The sequence below is a fragment of the Chlorocebus sabaeus genome, chromosome 20, assembly GCF_047675955.1.
Source record: "Chlorocebus sabaeus isolate Y175 chromosome 20, mChlSab1.0.hap1, whole genome shotgun sequence".
NCBI classification, from domain to species: Eukaryota; Metazoa; Chordata; class Mammalia; order Primates; family Cercopithecidae; genus Chlorocebus; species Chlorocebus sabaeus.
The window spans coordinates 93017372-93039495 of NC_132923.1; the positions used below are offsets into that span (position 1 = coordinate 93017372).

At 50.6% G+C, this 22124-nt stretch overlaps 1 protein-coding gene across 20 annotated transcripts in view; it reads right to left on the minus strand.

Moving 5' to 3' along the window:
* Positions 1–22124, minus strand: part of ST3GAL3 (ST3 beta-galactoside alpha-2,3-sialyltransferase 3) — a 231794-nt gene that overhangs the window by 9837 nt on the left and 199833 nt on the right. For 10 of the 20 annotated variants that reach the window (XM_007979061.3, XM_007979057.3, XM_007979053.3 and 7 more), the window contains 4 exons: positions 21605–21668; positions 20321–20416; positions 19859–20045; positions 628–1095 (listed from right to left, as the gene is read on the minus strand). In XM_007979061.3, the coding sequence (XP_007977252.2) occupies positions 673–1095; positions 19859–20045; positions 20321–20416; positions 21605–21668 (770 nt within the window). In that variant the 3' untranslated portion in view covers positions 628–672. The other 10 variants (XM_007979059.3, XM_007979060.3, XM_007979055.3 and 7 more) reach the window with 4 other exon arrangements.

Here is a 22124-nt window from a genome sequence, read left to right on the forward strand (position 1 = left end):
CAGCCAGACCAGCCACTGGCTCCTCTCTTTACGACTCATTTATGCACCTCCCCCTCATCCCCACCCAGGGATTGCCCCCACACCCAGCCCCGAACCTCTTTGATGGCTGCCATGCGAACGGTCTCATAGTAGTGCAGGGGTGCGTTGGGTGTGCTCATGTCATAGCCAAATCCTGCAACTGCCACCTCGTCACAGCCGTGTAGTGCCATGGTCACTGCCACACTGCCAAGGGTAGGGATGTTCTGGAAGATGGGGGCAGGGGGGAGAGAAGGCGTGCAGAGTTCAGCTGGAGGGCTGGGACAGCTGAGACTTCAGCCAGGCTCCCTAGAGCTAGCTTCCATGCCCAAGGACTGAGCCCTCTTCCCCAGAAAGCTATTTTGCAGAAGCACTGCCCCACCCACCACCCACCCTTCCTTCCAAGGCACTTCTGACCCAGCTCTCTTCCTCCCTCTCCCGGGGCCCAGGTATCTCACCCCCCGGCCCATGAGGCCATTGTTGAAGGGCAGGCCAATGAGGGTGAAGGCGGCCTCCTGGATGAAATATGGGTTGAGGATTCGAATCTCAGGGGGCTCCTTGGGCACTCGAGTGGCCACAGATTTCCAGAAGCCATCCGATGCACTCTGTGGACACAGTAAGAGCGGGCCTGAACGAGGCACACAGCTAGGGATGAGCCTAGGGGGGTGGCAGGGACCCCCAAGTAGGGACAGTGAGGCGGGAGCACAAGGAGTTTAACGGGGAACCCAGGGCCTGTGATGTAGGGAGCCCATCTGTGTTGGGGGAAATGGGGTGTGTAACAGGGACAAGGGGACTGATGGTGAAGAGTGTGTGTGGTGGTGCTCCAGTGTGTAACAGAGGAGGATACGAAGGGGCTTGTGGGGCAGGCACAGGACGTGGGATGCTGTGGGTGTGCTGCTGTGGCCTGAGGGGGCTCCTGGGCCAATGAGAAGACCCAGCAGCGCAGCTGCCCTGACTCCCTATCTGCAGCAGCTGAGGGACTGGGAGGAGCCTGCCCTCTCTCCTGTCTGCCCTCCTGTGCTCCCACTTCCCTTGCTGCTGTCTCTCCTGGCTCTCTCCATCGACTGTTCTAGAGTGGACCTGAAAAATGGAGACAGAGCGTGAGCAAGCAGAACACAGCAGACCAACACTGCTGCTGACTAGAGTCGGGTGACTGGGCAACAAGCTCTCCAAGCCTGTTTCTTTAACCATAAAACGGGATCATTCTTACCTGAGGATCTCTGCACTGCACTAGAAAGGCATCACCTCTGAAATCCGACATCCCAGTGTCCATTCTGGGGCACAGCTTCCCCTCCTTCCAAGACTCTCTCTTCCTCCCTCTTCACAATACAGAAGCCTTTAGCTCCCCAGCCCTGACTTACTGTTCAGTGCGTCCACCCCTCCTTGTCTGGACCCTGAAGTATAACTCTTGCGAGCTGCTGCAGTCCTCTGCCCCTTGTCCTTCTATTGCCCTAGTCTAGGCAAATTCCGAACTTGGGATCAACCCATACATCCTCTTTTTCTCCCTTCACAACTAGGCTCCTGAGCACCACTGGAGAAGTCACAAACCAACCCTGCAGGCTGGAGGCACTGCCAAACCACAGGCTCCAACCGAACTGTTATTTGCATAGAAAACCTAGAAGAATCAGTCGAGGGCAGTGGCTCACACGTGTAATCCCAGTACTTTGGGAGGCCAAGGCGGGTGGATCACCTGAGGTCAGGAGTTCAAGACCAGCCTGGCCAACATGGCAAAAGCCCATCTCTACTAAAAATACAAAAAATTAGCCAGGCGCAGTGTCAGGTGCCTGTAATCTCAGCTACTTGGGAGGCTGAGGCAGGAGAATTGCTTGAACCCGGGAGGCGCAAGTTGCAGTGAGCCGACATTGTACCATTGTGCTCTAGCCTGGACGACAGAGCAAGATTCTGTCCAAAAAAAAAAAAGAGAAAGAAAGAGAGAAAGAAAGCCTAAAAGAATCAACTAAACTTAGAATGGATAAAATAATTTACTGCAGCAATAGGAAACAGTCATCAGATATAACAAAAAGATCTTATTTGCAATCGTAACAAAAAAGTCAACTATTGAGCAACAAACATAAGAAGTATGTGAGAACTATAGGAGGAAAACTATAATTCTTTACTGATATAAAAAGATGACTTAAAAAATGGGAAAGACAAAATCATATTCCTGGATGGGAAGGCTCCAATGCCAGCTCCTCCCAGATTAATGTACAGGTTTAACATAATTCTAAGAAAAAAATCTCAGTAGGATGTTTTGAGATCTATCAAATGGATTCTAAAAACCCATCCAAAAGATTTATCAGGTAAACATAACACCCTCAAATTAAAAATTAGGTATTACAGTATATTATGGCTTTGCACTTATTACAACAATGATAGATATATATGATTCAAAACCAGGAACAGTGAAACAGGATCGCCTAGAGGCAGGTCAACACAGGTATAGGTTACGGAAACAAATGAGATTGAAAAATTTTCCATTTGAGAAGAAGATCCATTTACTTTCTCTCTTCACACCATATACAAAATAAGTAAATGTTTAAAAAGCAAAAAAAGCGAAATTTTGGCTGGGCGTGGTGGCTCATGCCTGTAATCCTAGCCCTTTGGGAGGCTGAGGCAGGCAGATTGCTTGAGCCCAGGAGTTCAAGAACAGCTTGGGCAACATGGAGAAACCCTGTCTCTATAGAAAATACAAAAATGAGCAGAGCATGGTGGCGTGTGCCTGTAGTCCCACACCGTCAGAGGCTGAGGTGGGAGGACGCTGGAGCCCTGGAGGCGGCAATGGCAGGGAATCATCATTGCAGCACTGCACACTCCAGCCTGGGTGACAGAGTGAGACCCTGTCTAAAAAAAAAAAGAGAAAGAAAAAAATTTGGATGTATATTTTATCACTGAATTATTTATACATTAATGCAATGGAAGAAATAAAGAAAAAGACATATTTTGACTTCATAAAACATTTTTAAGTGCTTTGGCACATCAAAAATATATGCAAAATAAGGTTGGGTGCGGTGGCTCAAGCCTGTAATTCCAGCACTTTGGGAGGCCGGGCGCAGATCACTTGAGGTCAGGTGTTCGAGACCAGCCTGCCAACACCATGAAACCCTGTCTCTACCAAAAAACACAAAAATTAGCTAGGTGTGGTGGTGTGCGCCTGTAGTCTCAGCTACTTGGGGAGACTGAGGTGGGAGGATCGCTTGAACCTGGGGACGGAGGTTGCAGTGGGCTGAGATGGCACCACTGTACTCCAATGTGAATGACAGAGTGAGACTCTGTTTCAAAAAAAAAAAAAAAAGCAAGATCGTATAGCGAGGGAAGCAAAAAAGTGGTAAAAATTTTGTCACAAATAGTAAGAAATGCATATTTTAAAACCTCATGAAGAATCAATGAGGCCCCATAAAAATGGGTAAAACACACAAACAAAAGGTTAATAAAGCATGGAAAACTTTAACTCACTAATGACAAAGAAATACACATTAAAATAACAAGTTATTATTTTTTTAACCACTAAAATCTGTGTATGTGTATATTTGTGTATCTATATCTTGGTGCTGGTGGTAGTCTGCTGAGGGAAAATTCTGGACTGTTACGGAAATAAATCTGGCACAGCCTTTCTAAAACACAATCTGTGTGTCAAAGGCCTCAAAGCTGTCTGTATCTTATGACCTCAAAATTTTCCTTCTAAAAATAATCAAAATGAAGACCTTTGTAAAAAGCTCTTTATTACAGTATTACTTACAAAAGTGAAAAAACAGAAAAAAATCCAAAAGTTTACAACAGAGGTTTCATTAAATGATACATTTATGTAAAAGAATGTCATAGTTATCGAAATGGTATCTTCTAAGAATTTTGGGCCAGGTGAGGTGGCTGGCTCATGCCTGTAATCCTGGCACTTTGGCAGGCTGAAGTGGGAGGATTACTTGAGCCCAGGAATTCAATACCAACCTGGGCAATGTAGTGAGACAGTGTCTTTACAAGAAATAGAATAATTAGCTGGGCATGCGGCTGTGGTCCCAGCCACCTGGGAGGCTGAGGTGGGAGGATCGCTTGAGTTCAGGAATTCTAGGCTGCAGTGAGCCATGATTGAGCCACTGTACTCTAGCCTGGGCGAAAGAGAAAGTCCCTGTCTAAAAAAAAAAAAAGGAATTTTGTCTTATAGATGTACCATAATGTATGTAACCAACACTGTTGTTGGATGTCTAAATTGTTTCTAGTTTCCCCAGACCTCTTCCTTCTCCTTGCTCCCTATCCTCTACTGTCCCTCCAGTCTTCCAAACCAGCAACCTGGGAATTGACTTGAGATTCTCCTACACCTTTCCAGTCCATCTTATCTTGTGCTGCTGGTCATCAAGTTCTTTTGAGTCTATCTACTTAGAACCCTACATATCCATCCCTTGATCCCAAACCCACTGCCACCACTTCCAGGGCAGGTCTTATCATCTTTCATCTGGACTATCCTAATGACTGGCCATTTACATTGTCTGTCTTTTTGACTGCTAAACACCCCAAAGCCCAGTAGAGCAACTGAAACATAAAACTGAAACATAAATGGTACACACAACACATGATTGTAAAATTCTATTCACTTATTCAGTGAGCATTAATGAGTGCCTACGATGGGCTGCCTCTGCCTCCCAAACCACTTTCTTTTCTTTTCTTTTTTTTTTTTTTTTTTTGAGACAGTCTCGCTCTGCTGCCCAGGCTGGAGTGCAGTGGCATGATCTCAGCTCACTGCAACCTCCATCTCCCGGGTTCAAGCAATTCTCCTGCCCAGTCTCCTGAGTAGCTGGGATCACAGGTGCATGCCACCATGCCCAGCTAATTTTTGTATTTTTAGTAGAGACGGGGTTTCACCATGTTGGCCAGGCTGGTCTTGAACTCCTGACCTTAGGTGATCCGCCCACCTCAGCCTCCCAAAGTGTTGGGATTACAGGCGTGAGCCACTGCGCCTGGCCTCTCAAACCACTTTCTCTCTGCCAGAATGATTTTCCATGTACAAATCAGATCACATCACCACTGCCTACAGAAGAGCTGAGCCTTTTAGCCAGTAACTCATCTGTCCCTTGTTTCAGTCTCTGTCCATCTGAAGTCCCCACTTGCTAATTCATGCCCTCCACTTTTGCTGATGCTGCTTCTTGTCTCTAATGTCCTTCCCACCTCTATCCACATGACCCATCTATTTTCTAAGACTCAGCAGCTGCTTCTCCTTTATGTCTTTCCTGACCCCCTCCACCCCAAGGCAGAACTGACATCTAACCTTCAAGAGGTGGTAAAATATGGAGTTCAGATCCTTGGTCCTAGGATTTAAATTAAGCTCTGCTCACTCACCATGTGCAGATCCTGGGCAAGGAATGTACCATTTCCTTATGGATAAACGAGGGACACCATGACTATTTAGCTTACAAACTATTGCAAGAATTAAATGAGCCAATCCAGGCTGAGTGCACACTAGCCCCACAGGGCAGGGGCTCACATCTGATTCACCTCTGTAGCCCAGGGCCTGGCCCAGCACAGGCAACAAAAAGGCATCAGTGATGGTTACTAAAGGAGATCTGATCTCCACCCAGGGCCCCCAGTGACCAGCAGCTCTTCAGCCTCTTCTGCTGCTGCTCCTTTGGTGAACTGTCTCTGTTCCAGCCACTCCCTCCTCATGGCTCCCACCTCTGTGGCAACATCTCTTTCTCTGGCAAACTGTCTTCCAAAGGCCAGTTCAAAAGATGGGCCCTTGTGGCAAACTTCGGTTTCAGCCCATCAGGCTGAGCAAGCCGACCCCAGTTTTTCCTGCTCCTGTCTCCAGAAGTGGGGTGTGTGTAAGGGAGGTAAAAGGAGGGATGGTGGGAGACAGCAGGAAAGGGAAGGGTGGAGAAATAGTCAAGACCTTAGGCATAGCTGAGGGGAAGCCCCTCTTGGGTGGGCCAGATGTGGACCGACAGGAACGGCAGGTGCCAGCCTGTGCCAAGCACCGCACAGCCCCTGTCCCTTCTCCAGGCCCAGCAGGCCCCAACAGCTTCCCACCTGGGGTTCCTGCCCGTGCCTGCCCCGCACACACCTGAAGAGGAGGGAGAAAGCACAGGGGCTGCTCGGGAGGAGCAGGGGGAACCAGGATTGGGCACAGCTGGGGGCGTGTGTGAGGAGGCTCCAGGCTGGCTTCACAAGGGTTACTTTATTATCTCTTTAACTTTCACCCACTTCACAGGTACAGGCCCTAAGATGAAACATGTTCAAGGTCAAGCAGCCTGCAGGTGGCTGCAAGTGGATTGAAACCCGAGTGTCCTGACTCCAAAACGGCATTCTTTCCGCCACACCATTTATATCATCGCTGCAGTTCCCACCTCTGGAAGTCTGAGGCGTTAGGGGTCAAAGATAAAGGAGACCTCCCCTCTCTCCTCTAAGGGCACTAAGGGAGCTCTCACGAGTCTCTCTGGTGCCCAGTCCCATTTTTCAGAGGGTACCGAGGCCCAGAGAGGTGAGGGGACTTGTTAGGGTACACGCACAGCTGGCGAGAATCTGCGCTGCGTTTGACTTCACAACCTGGTTTTCTGCACGTGAGATGCCCTCTCTGAAACAATCCCTCTTGGTCTGTTCCACATGCTGTAAGTCCTGGATTTAAACCACTATCTCAAACAGTAGTAAATGTGATTAACTCAATCCCCTTGGCGATCTGATGGGGAGGGGAAAGCTGCCACCTCTCTTCTCATCTTTACTCTTTTCTGGGAGGAGAAATGCCTGATGTGACTGCTTAGATTTGAGGATACTGAGTGTGTCATGATTACTGGTGTGAGATGAAAATGCTCTCCCACATGGGCAGCCCTTCCTGACTTGCTGCCTCTGCGTGGCAGTGAGTGAGCTGGGCAGGCCTCCTCCTTGGAGCAGGCCACCTCTGCCTCTGCCCTTCGTGGCTCACTGCGCTGAGGTCTTACTGCCCTAGGTTCTAACTCCGCCAGCAGCGGCTGAGAGTCATATTGGGACCCTGGGGGAAGGAGCCCTGTTTTAGGTCACAAACCCCAGGGAGCCCTGCACTGGAGAACTGGGAGCCCAACACAGCACCAGTCCAGCGCTCCTTTTATTCTTTCTCATCTGCCACTGTCCTGGTGTAGTTTCCTCAGAGATTTTGGGGAAAGGAGAAACAGTAAGACTAAGATATAGTTCGGGCATTTCCGTGTTTCCCCAGCCACAAAAACATCAAGTACCAACAAAACCTCAGCCTGTTTCCTAAAAAAAAAGCTGTAACTCCTGTTCTCAGAAACACGTACACAGGCACATACACAGAACATCTGTGTACCACTGCAGAGGCTTTGGAGTGTGAAAAACAGAGGCTCAATTCCAGCTCCACATCTCTGTGACCCGGGGCACATTGTGTCCTCTCTTTACACCTCAAGTTCCTTGTGCATACAACAGGGCTGATAAGACCTACTTCCCAGATAGCTGTAAGGATTAGAGATGCTGTGCATTTTACAGCATCTGGCACGGGGTCTGGTATATAGCAAGCTCAATAAATCTTACTTATTATGATTATATTGAGTGTCACAGAGACCAGGAGAGTGAAGCGGAGGGTGTGGTCAGCAGCGTCAGCCACGGGAGAGGCCAGGACACATCCACACCTGCACACGTGCATGCATTTGAATGGGAGAGCCAGCCTTCCCCCTGGCTCCCCGCAGGGAGGTCTGCCTGCTGCTGGAGACACTGCCAGGCCTGCTGCCAGCACACAGTCCTATTCCACAAGGCCTGTGCCTGCAAGTGTCCACATCTGGCCCAAGGCCTCTCACATCTCATTTCCCCAATCCACAGGACACAACAGAGGCCTATAAGGCCAGCCAGTGCTGCTGACCTGGCATGGTCTGGCTTCTCCTCAAGGCCAGCTGTGGGCTGCATTCCTTGTTGAATCCCTCCTCCTTCAGGAATGCCCCTGCCTCAGTCAAGTCTGGACCCAGCTCCTCTGTGTGGAGTTGCCAGACTCCTGCTGATGCAACCTGTTCCGCTCTTGTCAGAACATCCAGGAGCAATGGGGAAAACATCTGGGAAGGAAGCACTTTCCCCACCAGGCTCCTGAGAATGTTTCCTGGTGTGCTCACAGGTCTGGGAGTAGAGATTAACCGTGGTAGGCTTTCACAGCAAGAGTAGGCAGATATGTCCACGCCTATGCTCCCTGCTGCTACTGCCTGAGGGTGGGCCACCAACTCTCCTGGGGTCACTCTAACAGCCATCAGCTCTCTCTGACTCCCTCTTGCTTTCCCTTCAGTTCATTCACATCCCTGCACAAATCTGATCTTGACACTCTTGGGCTTAAAATCTTCCGTGGCTTTCCACTGCCCACTATAACAGCTTGCGTTGACAATTAAAGAGTGCAGGTCTGACTGTGAACCCTCACACCCCCAACTACTCTAACTCTGTGTCCCGAAGCAAGTTCTTTACCCTTCAAAGTCTCATTACCCTTTCCTATGCAGTAATACTAGCTCTCCTTTATAGTGTTCTTGTGTTATGACAGTTTAAAGTCATGCATATAATATGTCTGGCACAAAGTCAGCTCTTGTTAGCTTCTGCTGTTATTGGTCCTCAGGATAAGGTCCAGGTTCCTTGATGAGACTTTGGCTTTTAAGACCCTTCACCATCTGTCCCCAGCTCAGCTAGCTTCATCTCCAGCCACTGCCACCATATCCATGTAGGTCCCCCCCTAACATTGTTGGGCCAAGGACAAAACTACAAATGGGTGTATTATACACGTATCACATGTCTAAAATTTAATTTTAAATACCTCAAAGTTATGAGGCAAGTTATCAAGCTGTTAAATATATTCTAGCACTCTGCAAGGCTGAGGTGGGCAGATCACTCGAACTGAGGAGTTGGAGACCAGCCTGGGCAACATGGTGAAACTCCGTCTCCGCAAAAAAAATACAAAAATTAGCCAGTCACGGTGGCGCACACCTGTAGCCCCCAGCTACTTGGGAGGCTGAGGTGGGAGGATGGCAGGGGCCCAGAAGGCGGAGGCTGCAGTGAGCCAAGATCGCACCACTGCACTCCAGCCTGGGTGATATAGCCAGACCTTGTTTAAAAAAAAAAAAATAACCGGCCGGGCGCGGTGGCTCAAGCCTGTAATCCCAGCACTTTGGGAGGCCGAGACGGGTGGATCACGAGGTCAGGAGATCGAGACCATCCTGGCTAACACGGTGAAACCCCGTCTCTACTAAAAAATACAAAAAACTAGCCGGGCGAGGTGGCAGGCGCCTGTAGTCCCAGCTACTCGGGAGGCTGAGGCAGGAGAATGGCGTGAACTCGGGAGGCGGAGCTTGCAGTGAGCTGAGATCCGGCCACTGCACTCCAGCCTGGGCAATAGAGCGAGACTCTGTCTCCAAAAAAAAAAAAAAAAAAAAAAAAAAAAATATATATATATATATATATATATATATATATATATATCCTTCCTTGAAAAATGTCCTAGAAGGACAGGTTTGAGTTTGGAATCCTGACCCTGGGGATCTGTTGTGCTGGACCATGGTGGTCCAGCCCAACTCCCACCCCTGGTCCCATCCCATACCATAAGAAGTCTTGTGCAAAACCCCTCTCTAAAAAAAAAATTAGTCAGGTGTAGTGGTGAGGACCTATAGCCCCAGCTACTGGGAAGACTGAGGTGGGAGGATTACCAGAGCTCAGGGAGGTCAAGGCTGCAGTGAGCCGAGATCGTGCGACTCCAGCCTGGGCAACGGAGTAAGACCCTGTCTCAAAAAAAAAAAAAAAAAAAAAAAGGTCGTCTGTGCATGTGTGTATGTGCATGTGTGTAGACTCCTCCTCACTCCATACATCCAAGCTCTGCTCACAGCCTCTGCAGATACCCTCCTTGGGCTTAGGGTACGCACAGAGAGTTATATTCTGCCCTCAAAAAGGTGGAAGTGGACTTAGACTTGGCACTGTTAGGGCAAGAAATTCTGAGGTCTCCATTACCTGATAGTGGTCTCTCAAGGCAGATGGGCCTGGGGTGGGCACATCCCTCTTGGCCCTGCATATTCCTCTTTACTCCATGGCAAAGGCTGTAGTCAGAGGAGGGCCACAGTGGGGCCTAGGGCAGATGCCTCTCTCAGGTCAAGGGCAGTACCATGCCCATGCCACACTCGTTATACTGAATTATTTTTAATTCACTAAATACACCATGCTCTTTGCCAACGTTGTTCTCTATGCCCAAAACATGCATGTTCATCAGTATCCTGAAGGCCAAGAAACAAGGTGGCAGGACCCTCCTGATCAGGTGGCATCTGTACCCTTGGGCCCAGGCCCTGTTGCTCTCGCCGACACGCTCACTCCTCATCCTGTGGTTTGGGATTCTGCCCAGTGGGCAGGCAATATTTTTTGTGCTCATTCTCACTTCTCAGAAGGCGAATGTCATTGCAGATGAGCACAGTGTATCACTGGTGTCCTGTGCATCGTCCTACTAGTTCTTACAGCAGAATAACAGGTAGCTATGCAGGGAAGCTTTCATGATTTCCATTTTATAGAAGAGGAAAATGAAACTCAAAGATGTGGCAGAAGAAGAGATTTGTTTTCAGTTCCTAACACTGAGGCCAGTGCTCTACCTCCTGATCCTACCTGCACTGAAGGTTTGGGGATAGCAGCTGCGCTGGTTGGTCCAGGTGCCCACACCCTCGGCAGGACTGCCGTGCTACTGCTTTATACTCCATCACGTAGTGAGACCATAACTCACATAAAAAAAAAAAAAAACCCTTAGGTAATATTTGGGTTTGGCTATTATAAATAACACTACAAAATATAAAGTAACACTACAATAAAAATCTTTGTGCACTGACTTTTCTTTCCTCTGGGTGATCTCTCTTGGTACCAAGTTCCATTTCCTTTCCAAAAAGCTGGTCCCTATTTGTACTCCAACCAGTAGCCTTTGATACACCTGTCATTGCACTCATGCAGCATCATGTAGGATAATTTAACACATTATTTGAAAACATGGTAGGTGATAAATGGCAGCCTGTTTCCTTTACATGAATTTCTCTGACTGCTAGGAAAGTTAAACATATTTCTGTTGTTCACTAGTTATCTTTCTTTCTGTGTGATCTGTTCAGTTTCCTGTCCATTATCTGGTGGGATTCTAATGGTTTTCTTGTTAACTCTCATAATAACCCCTTTGCCTGCCATATGTTCTAAATATGTTTTTTCAAAGTTGTGCGGTAGTCTTTTTGTGTTAACTTGAAATTCTAATATGTTATCAAATTTGATTTCTTCTAGCACTTCTGTGTCTTGAAAGTTCTTTCCCTCCAGGAATTTGATTTCTATCCTTACTTTACACTTCCCTTTGGTTATATTTTTATATTTCACTTTTTAGTCCGTTTGGAATTCTGATCTATGCTACGAGGAGAGGGTCAGAAAACTTTTTGAAAGCTATATTTGGAAAAAAAGGGATGAACAAAAAGAAGAGCCGGCTTGGGGCAGTCCGTGTGATGCCAACAGGCAACTGAAAGGCAGAGTGCCAGGGACTGTTCAGTTCTTATTTCTTTATCAAGGAGAATGATCTCGGAACTGCATAAAGAAGATCAAATATGGCTAAGAGGAAAGAGATGCCCTGGAGAGGCAAGAAGAGAGCAAAAGGATGCGAGGGTCTGAACCTAAAAGAAAGAAAGACCTTCCAGGGCAATGAAAGGAGGCAGCCTCGCTGAGAGGAAAGAGCCTGACTGAGAGGCAGAGTTTGGAGTTAGAATCCCGACTCTCCTCGAAGGTACTGCTGCACTCTGGGCCTCAGTTTCCACATGTGCTTATTCTCTTATGTATACCAACTATGCCTCAAACACTGCTGGAGGTGATGGCCTTACAGAGATCAACAGGACAGGAAGAGGGGCATCTCATACATCCATGGGCAGGCGAACAGGCAGAACATGGAGGCACGAAATAGGCCAGAGTGGAGAGGACATGCTGGGTGATAAAGAGTGGCAAGGGTCGGGTGCAGTGGTTCACACCTGTAATCCCAGCACTTTGGGACGCCGAGGCAGGCAGATCACCTGAGGTTAGGAGTTTGAAAGCAACCTGGCCAACATGACGAAACCCCATCTCTACTAAAAATACAAAAATTAGCCAGGTGTGGTGGTGGGCACCTGTAATCTCAGCTACTTGGGAGGCAGAGGCAGGAGAATGGCTTGAACCTGGAGGGGGTGGCAGAGGTTTCAGCGAGCCGAGATCATGCCACTGCACCCCTGCCTGGGTGACAGAGCGAGACTCCATTTAAAAAAAAAAAAAGAGTGGCAAGGAGAAGGGAAAGCTTGGAAGGGGCCAGATCATGGAGTTCTGTGCTGTGGAGTTGAAACTGAGTTGAAGTTGAGTCTGCTGGATTTAGAATCAGAAGGTCACTGCCAGGTGAGAGTGGTTTTGGAAGGCAGGATGGAGAGGCGGAGAAACAGACGGCAAACAGGTAGACATTGGGACAGGCGATGACTTTTCCCAGAAACTTGAAAGAGAAGAGAGGTGAACATAAGCTAAAGAGAGGGCTTTTATTTTTAAGGTGAAAGAGACCCAAATACATTCATAGATGTGAGAAGAGGACCCGGCAAACAGGTAAGAAAGAAGACAAAGGAAAGAAGACAGTCCTGAGAAGGTGAAAGGAGATGGCATCCAGGACAGGAGAGAACTGGCCATGAAAGGCAGAGGCACAGGAGGGATGGTAGAGGAGGAAGCAGGGATGAATGGGGATGCAGGTATGTTTGTAGATGGGAAGCAGGAAGCTGAGAGTTTTTGGCTGGTGACAACCTTTATTTTCCCTGTGCAGCTGGACACGCAGTTTCTTTGGAATAGGATGGAGGTACAGCGGAATTGAAGATGATGAGGGTAAAGATCTGAGATGATCAAGGACCAGGGACAGGACACAGGAATGGGAAGCAGCACTGAGATGCTACTAAGGTAACACCATGTGTTACTACCTCGGCTGTAGCTTCTCTCCCTTGGGTGACATTCAGTCCCTGGTACTGGACTAGCTGGATGTGAAGGAAAGCACTGGGAAAGGGAGCTGTTGAGTGAGTGAGACTGTGCTTGAAGAACGGGACTCCATGTGATGTTGGTGATTGCTTTGGATTTGCTGAATCAATGAATAAATGGGAGGTGTTATAGTGCAATGGTTAAAATGAGACACCTTCGGTCCAAAATGCGGCCCTACCGCTTACTACTACTCAGAGTACCTGCCTTGTAGGGTTATGGAGATGGCCGGCTGAGATGATGCATATAAACCACATCGTCCAGGGCCTGGCATAGAGAAGAGTTCAGTAAATGGTAGTTCTTACCATCCTCACAGACCACGGCAGATAGGAGCTGACTGATGGAGGATTCTATCCAGGAAGGTATGTGGCCAGATTTATTTCTTAGGAAGATCCCTGAGGCAGTGAGATCTGAGTTTGAATTAGGCTCTACCACTTAACTAGTTGTGTGACCTTACACAAGTAACACAACCTCTCTGTACCCTAGTTTCTTAATCTCTAGCATGGGGATAATAACAGTACCTAGCCATAGGGTCATTATGAGAACTGAATGAATTCAAGGAAAGCTGATAAACTGAAGAGCTTAATAAGTGACAGCTATGATGATAATGATAGTGATGACAGAAGGAAGAGGAGAGCAAAGGGAAGGAAAAGAAGCAAGGAGAGGAACAGGAGGAGGAGCAAGAGTGGTGGGAAGAGGAGCAGGAGGAGGAGGAAGAGTGGTGGGAAGAGGAACAGGAGGAGGAGGGGGAAGAGTGGCAGGAAGAGGAACAGGAGGAGGAGGGGGAAGAGTGGCAGGAAGAGGAACAGGAGGAGGAGAAGAGTGGCTGGAACAGGAACAGGAGGAAGAGGAAGAGTGGTGGAAGAGGAACAGGAGGAGGAGGGGGAAGAGTGGCAGGAAGAGGAGCAGAAGGAGGAGGAAGAGTGGTGGGAAGAGGAGCAGGAGGAGGGGGAGGAAGAGTGGCAGGAATAGGAGCAGGAGGAGAAGGAAGAGTAGTAGGAAGAGGAACAGGAGAAGGGGGAGGAAAAGTGGCAGGAAAAGGAACAGGAGGAGGGGGAGGAAAAGTGGCAGGAAGAGGAGCAGGAGGAGGTGGGGGAGGAGTGGCGGGAAGAAGAACAGAAGGAGGGGGAGGAAAAGTGGTGGGAAGAGGAGCAGGAGGAGGAGGGGGAGGAAGAATGGCAGGAAGGGGAACAGGAAGGGGGGAGGAAGAATGGCAGGAAGGGGAACAGGAGGAAGGGGAGGAAGAGTGGTGGGAAGAGGAGCAGAAGGAGGAGGGGAAGAGTGGTGGGAAGGGGAGCAGGAGGAGGGGGAGGAAAAGTAGCAGGAAGAGGAGCAGGAGGAGGCGGGGGAAGAGTGGTGGGAAGAGGAACAGGAGGAGGAGGAGGAAGAGTGGCAGGAAGGGGAGCAGGAGGAGGGGAGGAAGAGTGGCGGGAAGAGGAGCAGGAGGAGGGGGAGAAGAGTGGCAGAAAGAGGAGGAAGAGTGGTGGGAAGAGGGGCAGGAAGGGGAGGAAGAGTGGTGGAAAGAAGAGCAGGAGGGAGAGGGAGAGTGGCAGGAATAGGAGCAGAAGGAGGGGAAAGTGGCAAGAAGAGGAACAGGAGGAGGGGGAGGAAGAGTGGCAGGAAGAGGAACAGGAGGAGGGGGAGGAAGAGTGGCAGGAAGAGGAGCAGGAGGAGGGGGAGGGAGAGTGGTGGGAAGAGGAGTGGGGGGTGGGGAGGAAGAGTGGTGGGAAGGGGAGCAGGAGGAGGAGAATGACAATGGTAATAATTATGAGGCAGTGACCAAGAGCTTACAGAAGACAGTGAGGAAGAGGAGCTGAGGGAGTCCCCATTCTTGAGCATTTTTATCTGAAGGCAGAAGAGCAATGGTGGAGAATCCTCGAAGAGCTGGTCTCAGAGGCTTGGTGAGAAGCCTGGGCTGGGTGGTGAATGCTGGCTAGGCAGCAGGAGGCCTGCACTGAGTCTCCCAGGACAGAGTCCACACTAAGGCTCTGCATCCCTCTCAGGCTGGTGAAAGTGCAGGGAACAGGTGAAGGTGCAGGTGGACATCATTCAATCCCCATTCGGGCCTGGTCCAATAAGAAGCCTCACATTTGGGGATGTGGTGGCCCCTTCTGCCCTATGGATTAGTCCAGCCCGGCTGCCTTTCACTAGGAGGCTCCTTGTCTCTCCCTCCTCTAGGCCTGGCCTCTGACCCCTGCTTCTGGGTCACCTCCTAGGTCAAGCCCTACAGCCTGACAGAAAAGTGCTTTGCTCCCTGGGATAATTGGGCTTTTCTAACAGCAAAATCACCACCAGCGATAAAAAAATAAATAAATAAATAAATAACATTACTATTTGCTATAGACTAAGTTCTCTATGCTAGATGCTTCTAGATTTCATCTTTTTTTTTTTTTTTTTTTTTTTTTTTGAGACGGAGTGTCGCTCTGTCGCCCAGGCTGGAGTGCAGTGGCTGGATCTCAGCTCACTGCAAGCTCCACCTCCTGGGTTCACGCCATTCTCCTGCCTCAGACTCCCAAGTAGCTGGGACTACAGGCGCCCGTCATCACGCCTGGCTAATTTTTCGTATTTTTAGTAGAGATGGGGTTTCACCGTGTTAGCCAGGATGGTCTCGATCTCCTGACCTCGTCATCCACCCATCTCGGCCTCCCAAAGTGCTGGGATTACAGGCTTGAGCCACTGCGCCCGCCTAGATTTCATCTTATCTAATTTTAAAAATAACCCTGAAAGACACACAGCACTCCTCATCTACTGTATCAATGACACTAAATCTAAGGAGGTTAGATTTATTGCCTAAGAGGTAGCCCACTAGTAAATGAGAGTCTAAAGTTAAACCCACATCTGTGTATCTCCAAGGCCTAAGCCACTTTCCCCTCTTAAGCCATGTTGTCTTTCTAAAATCAGGGACTCAGTCTCCCTGTGCTTGAATGTGGGGCCCTGGCTGGTCTCTTAGATCCTGCCCTCCTCCCTCTCTTCCCAGGGACTGAAGTACAGCTGGAGGGTAAGTGCTGTGTCAAGGCTGTCCAGGGACCCACTCCCAGCCCTATCCTCTCCCCACTGCTAGGCTGGGACCACCCCACACCCACCCAACCTAGGCCCCAGGGCCTCAATGAATTGATGACCAGTCAGAGATGCTCAGCAGCGAGGCTGGCTTCCCAGTTTTGAGTGGGGAGGAGGAAGAGGAGGCAGCAAATCGGGTCAGGAGGCAGTTCCCAGGGGCTTCTGTGGACTGCTGAGACGCAGTGGGTGAGACTGGCCAAGGCAGGAGGGCGGGGCCTGAGGGATGGGGATGGGAGGCTCTGCGTCTCACCTGTCCTGTCCTCTCCAGACCCCAGGCCTCCGCCCTCTGGACAGTGGATGGGGTATCTCCAGCCTTCATCCCACACCAGGAAGAGGATGCACAGGCCACAGCATTGGGGGTATTAGGCAGCACGCTCTGCCACACCACCCTCATTGTGCCATGCTTGATCCACACAACACACCTCCAGTTTCCTGAAGGGAGCATGGTCTCTTGGGTCTACACATGCTGTTCCCTTTGCTTCTAATTCCTTTCGCCCACTCACTCCTAACGCTTCCTTCAGGGTCCAGCTCAGGAGTGACTCCTCCAGGAGGCCTTCTTTTGTCCCCGACCTGCCCCAGAGCTGCATTAGGCCTTCCTCATCATGGCAGCCTCCACACTGTACTGTTAACTCTACCTCTGGGACTCTCTCTCCCACTAGACTGTGAGCTACTTTGGTTGGGAACAGTGCTTAATTCCTCTTTGTATTCCCAGGGGCCAGTGTAGAGCCTGCAAAGAGAATACCTCATGAACATCTGATAAGTGAGTGTGTTGGGAAGACTGCAGAGGCACCTCTGAGAAGGCCTGCACTGGAGCTGGAGGCTGCACCCCCATGTCCCTGGCTCCACCCTGTCTCCAAGCCTCAGCTTCTGTGTTGTGCTTGCCCATCCACTGGTGCTCTTCTGAGTTGCCCTGAGCACACAGCCTGCTGGGAACTCCTACACCTGCTTGCTGGCTTGGCCACAGCTCCTGGGATCTGGGAGACAAAAGGCCTTTGTGTAACCTGTTTGGAGTTATCAGTGCCACTGTCCAGTGAGTCAGGGACCCAAATGGCCACAAATGAAGAGGAGAGTTCTCAGATGCAAGAAAGTAAGGCCAGCTCTGGCACAGGCTGTTAGCTCTGGGTTGTTTGGCCGTCCTTTCCTACATCTTTCCCCTTGCCCTGCCCCTTCCCATATCCTATGAGGACTCCTGGGTACTAGAAAGTTATAGGCTTACTACATATTCCTCATGTAGTAAGTGGCAGGAAGCAGCTGTGACTAAGGCCTAATTCCTGTTCCAGCCCTGCCCTGCCAGGCCTTGGCTCCAGAACCCAGAGCTGCCTCCTGCCAGAATTCTGCAGGTGAGGCTCCAGACAGGTGCAGAGAGCTCTCCAGCAGCCCAGAGGCGGCATGACTGGAAACATCCCTACAGGAGCAGGACAAGCTGGTGACTAGGACACCAGACAGGAGGGGACCTGGAGAAGCAGCCTTGCTCACATTTTCCTGGGTCTCAGATGCCAGGGAAGTGCGGCAAAGCATGGGTGAGGTCCTGGGAAGGCATTAGCCTTGGGCTTGGGGTGGAGAAGGACACTAAAGAAGAGGTCCCTGGGGCAGCCAAAGGGCCTGGGCAGGTCCACTCTGAGAGATGGGGGAGGTGAGGCCACGGGCAACCCCGGCATTCCTCTGGCAGCTCACTTTAAAGGTCCAAATTATCTTTCACTTTGGAGCCAAGGAAGGCCCACGGTAATTCAGAGGACCCCTCCCTGTCTCCTCTCTCTCCTTCCCACTCACCCCCACCCATCCTGGGTAGCAGTTCTCACCAATGCAAGGCTGGTCCTAGAGCCCTGGGTGTGGCCAGGACAACACAGATGTCAGCAAGAGTGAGCCTGTGCCTGTGCCTCATCCTGCAACGCTGGTACCTTGAATCTGCCTGCTGCCAAGGCCAGGCCGGGCGGAGAGCTCCTCAGTCTTCCTGGGAAAAGCAAGGCTCTGCTGTCTGCTTCCTGAGTAGCCTGAGTATAGTGAGTTCTCCGACTCTAGCTGGCTTCCTTCCTTTTCTTCTTTCTTTCCTTACTCCCTCGGATGAATTTTAAGAACCTTGAATTAACTGACTTTGGTGTTCCTGGAAGGAACATGTGATAACACCCACGACAGGCTCTGACCCACCCCTTTGGCCCGGCCTTATTTGAACTGCCTGGCTTCTCCCAGTCTGCCCAGTAGGAAGTAGGAACTGGTGTTTGAGCCAATTCCAGATCATTTATGGTGACTGGGCACTGAAGGGTAAAAACCAATGGGATCAAGCCCTGTCCCTTAGGAGCTCTTGCCCTGAGGGAGGCTGTGACAGAGGAAATGATGTGAAAGGAGGATGGCAGAAGGCCAGGGTGAGTGAGACAGCAGCCCTTAGGCTCACTGGGGTTCACCAGGACAGACCCTATTTCCTACCATTCTCCCTTAAAAGTGCCTATCTGTGATCCTAATTCTACTGCCCTCAAGGCAAAGAGAGGGTCTCTGAAAACACTAGTGTCTCAGTTTCCAGGGTTCTGAAAAGAGTAGGGTACTCCTGGAGCCACTATTATTTACCTGGTCTGTGTGAGCAGTGAGCCTACTTGAAGCTGGGTCTGGCTAAGGCCAAGCGATCACTCTGCTGCCTGGCCCTTTCCTCCCCTTTGGGGAGGTGGACTGGACACCGTGGAGCCCAGGTGCCTCATCCAGTCTGGTTCTGAAATGGATTCCCCTTCCCCACTGTCCCACCTACCTGAATTTCTGGACCTGACTTCTGTCTTCTCTCTTGCTTGCTACCTACTTGACACTGCCTGTACTTGGCCTTGCTTGGGAAAGAGCTATGGAGTTAAACCAAATTGCACTGAGACCCTACAGGCAAGGGAAGCTGTTCCCACTCCTAGCTCTTCTCTAAACCTTCAGAAAGAACAACTAGCTTCTCACTGTAGGCAGAGGGCCGTCTGTCATCATCCTCCTCTAGTAAGAGGCTTGGGTATTAGAAGATGAATGGCCTGAGTTCTGTAGTACCCCAGCCCTGGGGCTTCTGGTGACAGCTGGTTGTGGGGGAGTGGACCTGGACAAGTTCACAGATGTCCCTGTAGGCCCAGAGCTGGGAAGTAGAGGTCTCGGGAGGGAACTCAGTGGTGGTCTCCTAAAGAGCAGTTGACCTTACTCTGCCACATAAGCTCCCTAAAGAAATGGGCCCAGACCCTTACCTGCTTTGAACAGTCAGTGGAACCTGATCATTCCCAATGATCAGACTCAGTGGCAGGTCGGGGATTCAGCTATGGTCAGTGGTAAAAGTACAAAGTGGAAAGAGGCCAGGACTTACAAGCTTGGAAGCTGGCACTCTCAAGTTAAGGGGTCTGCTGTCCCTGTAGAACCCAGGCTGAGAAAGAAGGCAGGGACCCCTAAGACCAGAGTCAGAGAGAACTTACAGAAGAGAAGAGGGGGCAAGGGAGGCAGCTACAATGTCAGGGCAGCAGAGTGGGAAGACTGGGAGTGATACGAAGGCTGGCCTGAGAGACAAGAGCTTTCCTCAGCCAGGAGATCTAAGGCCAGGGAAGGGTCCCTGGGGCTGCTGGGGTCTGACTACAGAAGGCTAAGGAAGGATCTGCACCTGGGCACCTAGAAGCAGGTAGCAGGTGTCAGGCATATCATCCCCCAGAGTTTGGCCAGCAACCCTGGCAATCTCCTGACCTTTCTGCCCCGTGGCTGCCATTGGGTGACTTGCAGCTTTGGGTCATTAATGCTTCTTTTGAAGGTTCTTACTCATTCTTTGCTGCATTCAAGGGGCAAGACTGCTTAGGAGTTGGGGAAGGCCAGGGCAAGAGGTGGTGCCAGGAGAGCTTACCACTCTCTCCTTGTAGACGATATATTTCAACCACTTAAAGTCCTGCCACTTGAAGCCGGCGAGGACAAAGAGAGAATCGCGCTCGTACTGCTCAGGCCGCTGCATGGCGCCCTCGGGGTAGGTGATGCGCAGTGTCGTTTTGCTGCCCACATCCTTCTCAAAGCCTTTCACTGGTGCTGAGTTCAGTCTACAGAGAGCAGGCCCAGTCAGAGCCTGGGCCTGTGTTTGGGAAGGCACCATGACCCCAGAATACCCCAGGCATGGAGAATAGAAGTCCAGGTCACCTGGACCTATTCTCCCCAGGCGCTACCCCTAGTTGTCTGTTCCAAAGCCCTCCAACCCAGGTTCTTGAGGCTTCTGTTGACCTCCAGCCCAACTTGCCAGACAGACAGTTCTCAATGGGCTCAGGGCTAAGGGTTTGGACCAGGACACTCACCCAAGGTGCCATTTTGGGGAGCTCACCTCACCACAATGTCATAGTCGTCAATTCGTGACCCCAGAGACTTGTTGGCAAGAACGCCTCCATTGCCCACGATGATGCAGCGGCGGCAGCGGAGGCTGAGGGGAGAGAGGCGGAGACCTCTGTACAGAGAACTGCCCACCAGGTCTCTTCCCCTGCTCCTTTGGCCCTTGACCCCATGCCCTTGTCCAGGACCAGGCTGGGATAGAGGAAGAAGACCAGTGGGTTTCTGGCAGCATTTCTGAGAGAAGGCTTGAAGCATACAATGGGTAGCTGGGCCCTGAGACTCTCCAGCATCTCTAGGCCCTGACACTTCCCCAGGAAAACAGGGCCATGGAAAGGCTTGGGTGCCAGGCCTGGGTAGTGAGGAGGGAGCTCTGGTAAGATGGCATTCTAGGGTAAAGGTTCCCCAAGGGGTAGTGGTGTTTAGGCAGGCTTCAGGGGAGAGGGAAAAGTGGGCCAAGCTTGGGGCTATACCAGGAAAGCAAGAAAAGGGGAACAGGCCAGGTGCGGTGGCTCACGCCTGTAATCCCAGCACTTTGGGAGGCTAAGGCGGGCGGATCACAAGGTCAGGAGATTGAGACCATTCTGGCTAACACAGTGAAACCCTGTCTCTACTAAAAATACAAAAAATTAACTGGGCATGGTGGTGGGCGCCTGTAGTCCCAGCTACTCAGGAGGCTGAGGCAGGAGAATGGCGTGAACTGGGAGGTGGAGCTTGTAGTGAGCCAAGACCGCACCACTGCACTCCAGCCTCGGTGACAGAGCAAGACTCTGTCTCAAAAAAGAAAAAAAAAAAAAAAAGAAAAAAAGAAAAGGGGAACAGGACAGGAGGCTCTAGGACTCAAGGCTCCCAGCAGTCACTAGGGAGCTTACTCATCTTGCTTCTCCCATCCCTGACCCTGGCGCTTCCCACTCTAGGGTCTGTTGGTTTGGGAGCTGTCACTGCCTTCTGGACTTAAGCTTTGCCCCCTTCACCTGTCCCCGCCACCCAGGCCCTCAGTCCCATTGCTGGGCTAGTCCCAGCCCCAGTGTCTTCAGTTCTTACCCTCAAACCTCTGGTATCTGAGGACTGGGATGTCTGCCAAGTGCTTACAACCCATGGGGGTGCAAGTCAGGTGCAGTGGTTCCACTTACCTGCTCCACCCACCCTGTGTGTGTACTGTATGTGCATGTGTGGATGTGCTGGAGAAACTGCTCATGTCCAGGGAAGGCCAGCTGGACCTCAACACCTCTGCACACCACCAGGCAGCGGTGGGTAGGAGGCTGCGCAGTGTGTGGCTCACCTGTCCAAGGCAGGGGTCAGGCGGTACTCTTTGGTGACTGACAAGATGGCTTTGATCAGATTGTCTGCAGACAGAGGAGAGAGGTTTCTGTTACAGGGTCACTTCCATTTCTATAAAATGTTTACAGATAGGCCAGGCGCGGTGGCTCACGCCTGTAATCCCAGCACTTTGGGAGGCCGAGGCAGGCGGATCACGAGGTCAGGAGATCGATACCATCCTGGCGAACATAGTGAAACCCCATCTCTACTAAAAATGCAAAAAATTAGCCGGGCATGGCGGTGGGCACCTGTAGTCCCAGCTACTTGGGAGGCTGAGGCAGGAGAATGGCGTGAACCTGGGAGGCGGAGCATGCAGTGAGCTGAGATCGCGCCACTGCACTCCAGCCTGGGCGACTGAGCGAAACTCCGTTTCCAAAAAAAAAAAAAAAAAAGGTTTACAGATAATCCTACTGGAAGGCACAAGTTCCTGGGGGCTAGAGTGAAAGTGGAAGTGGAGAGAGAGCTCTGGACACGAGGATGCG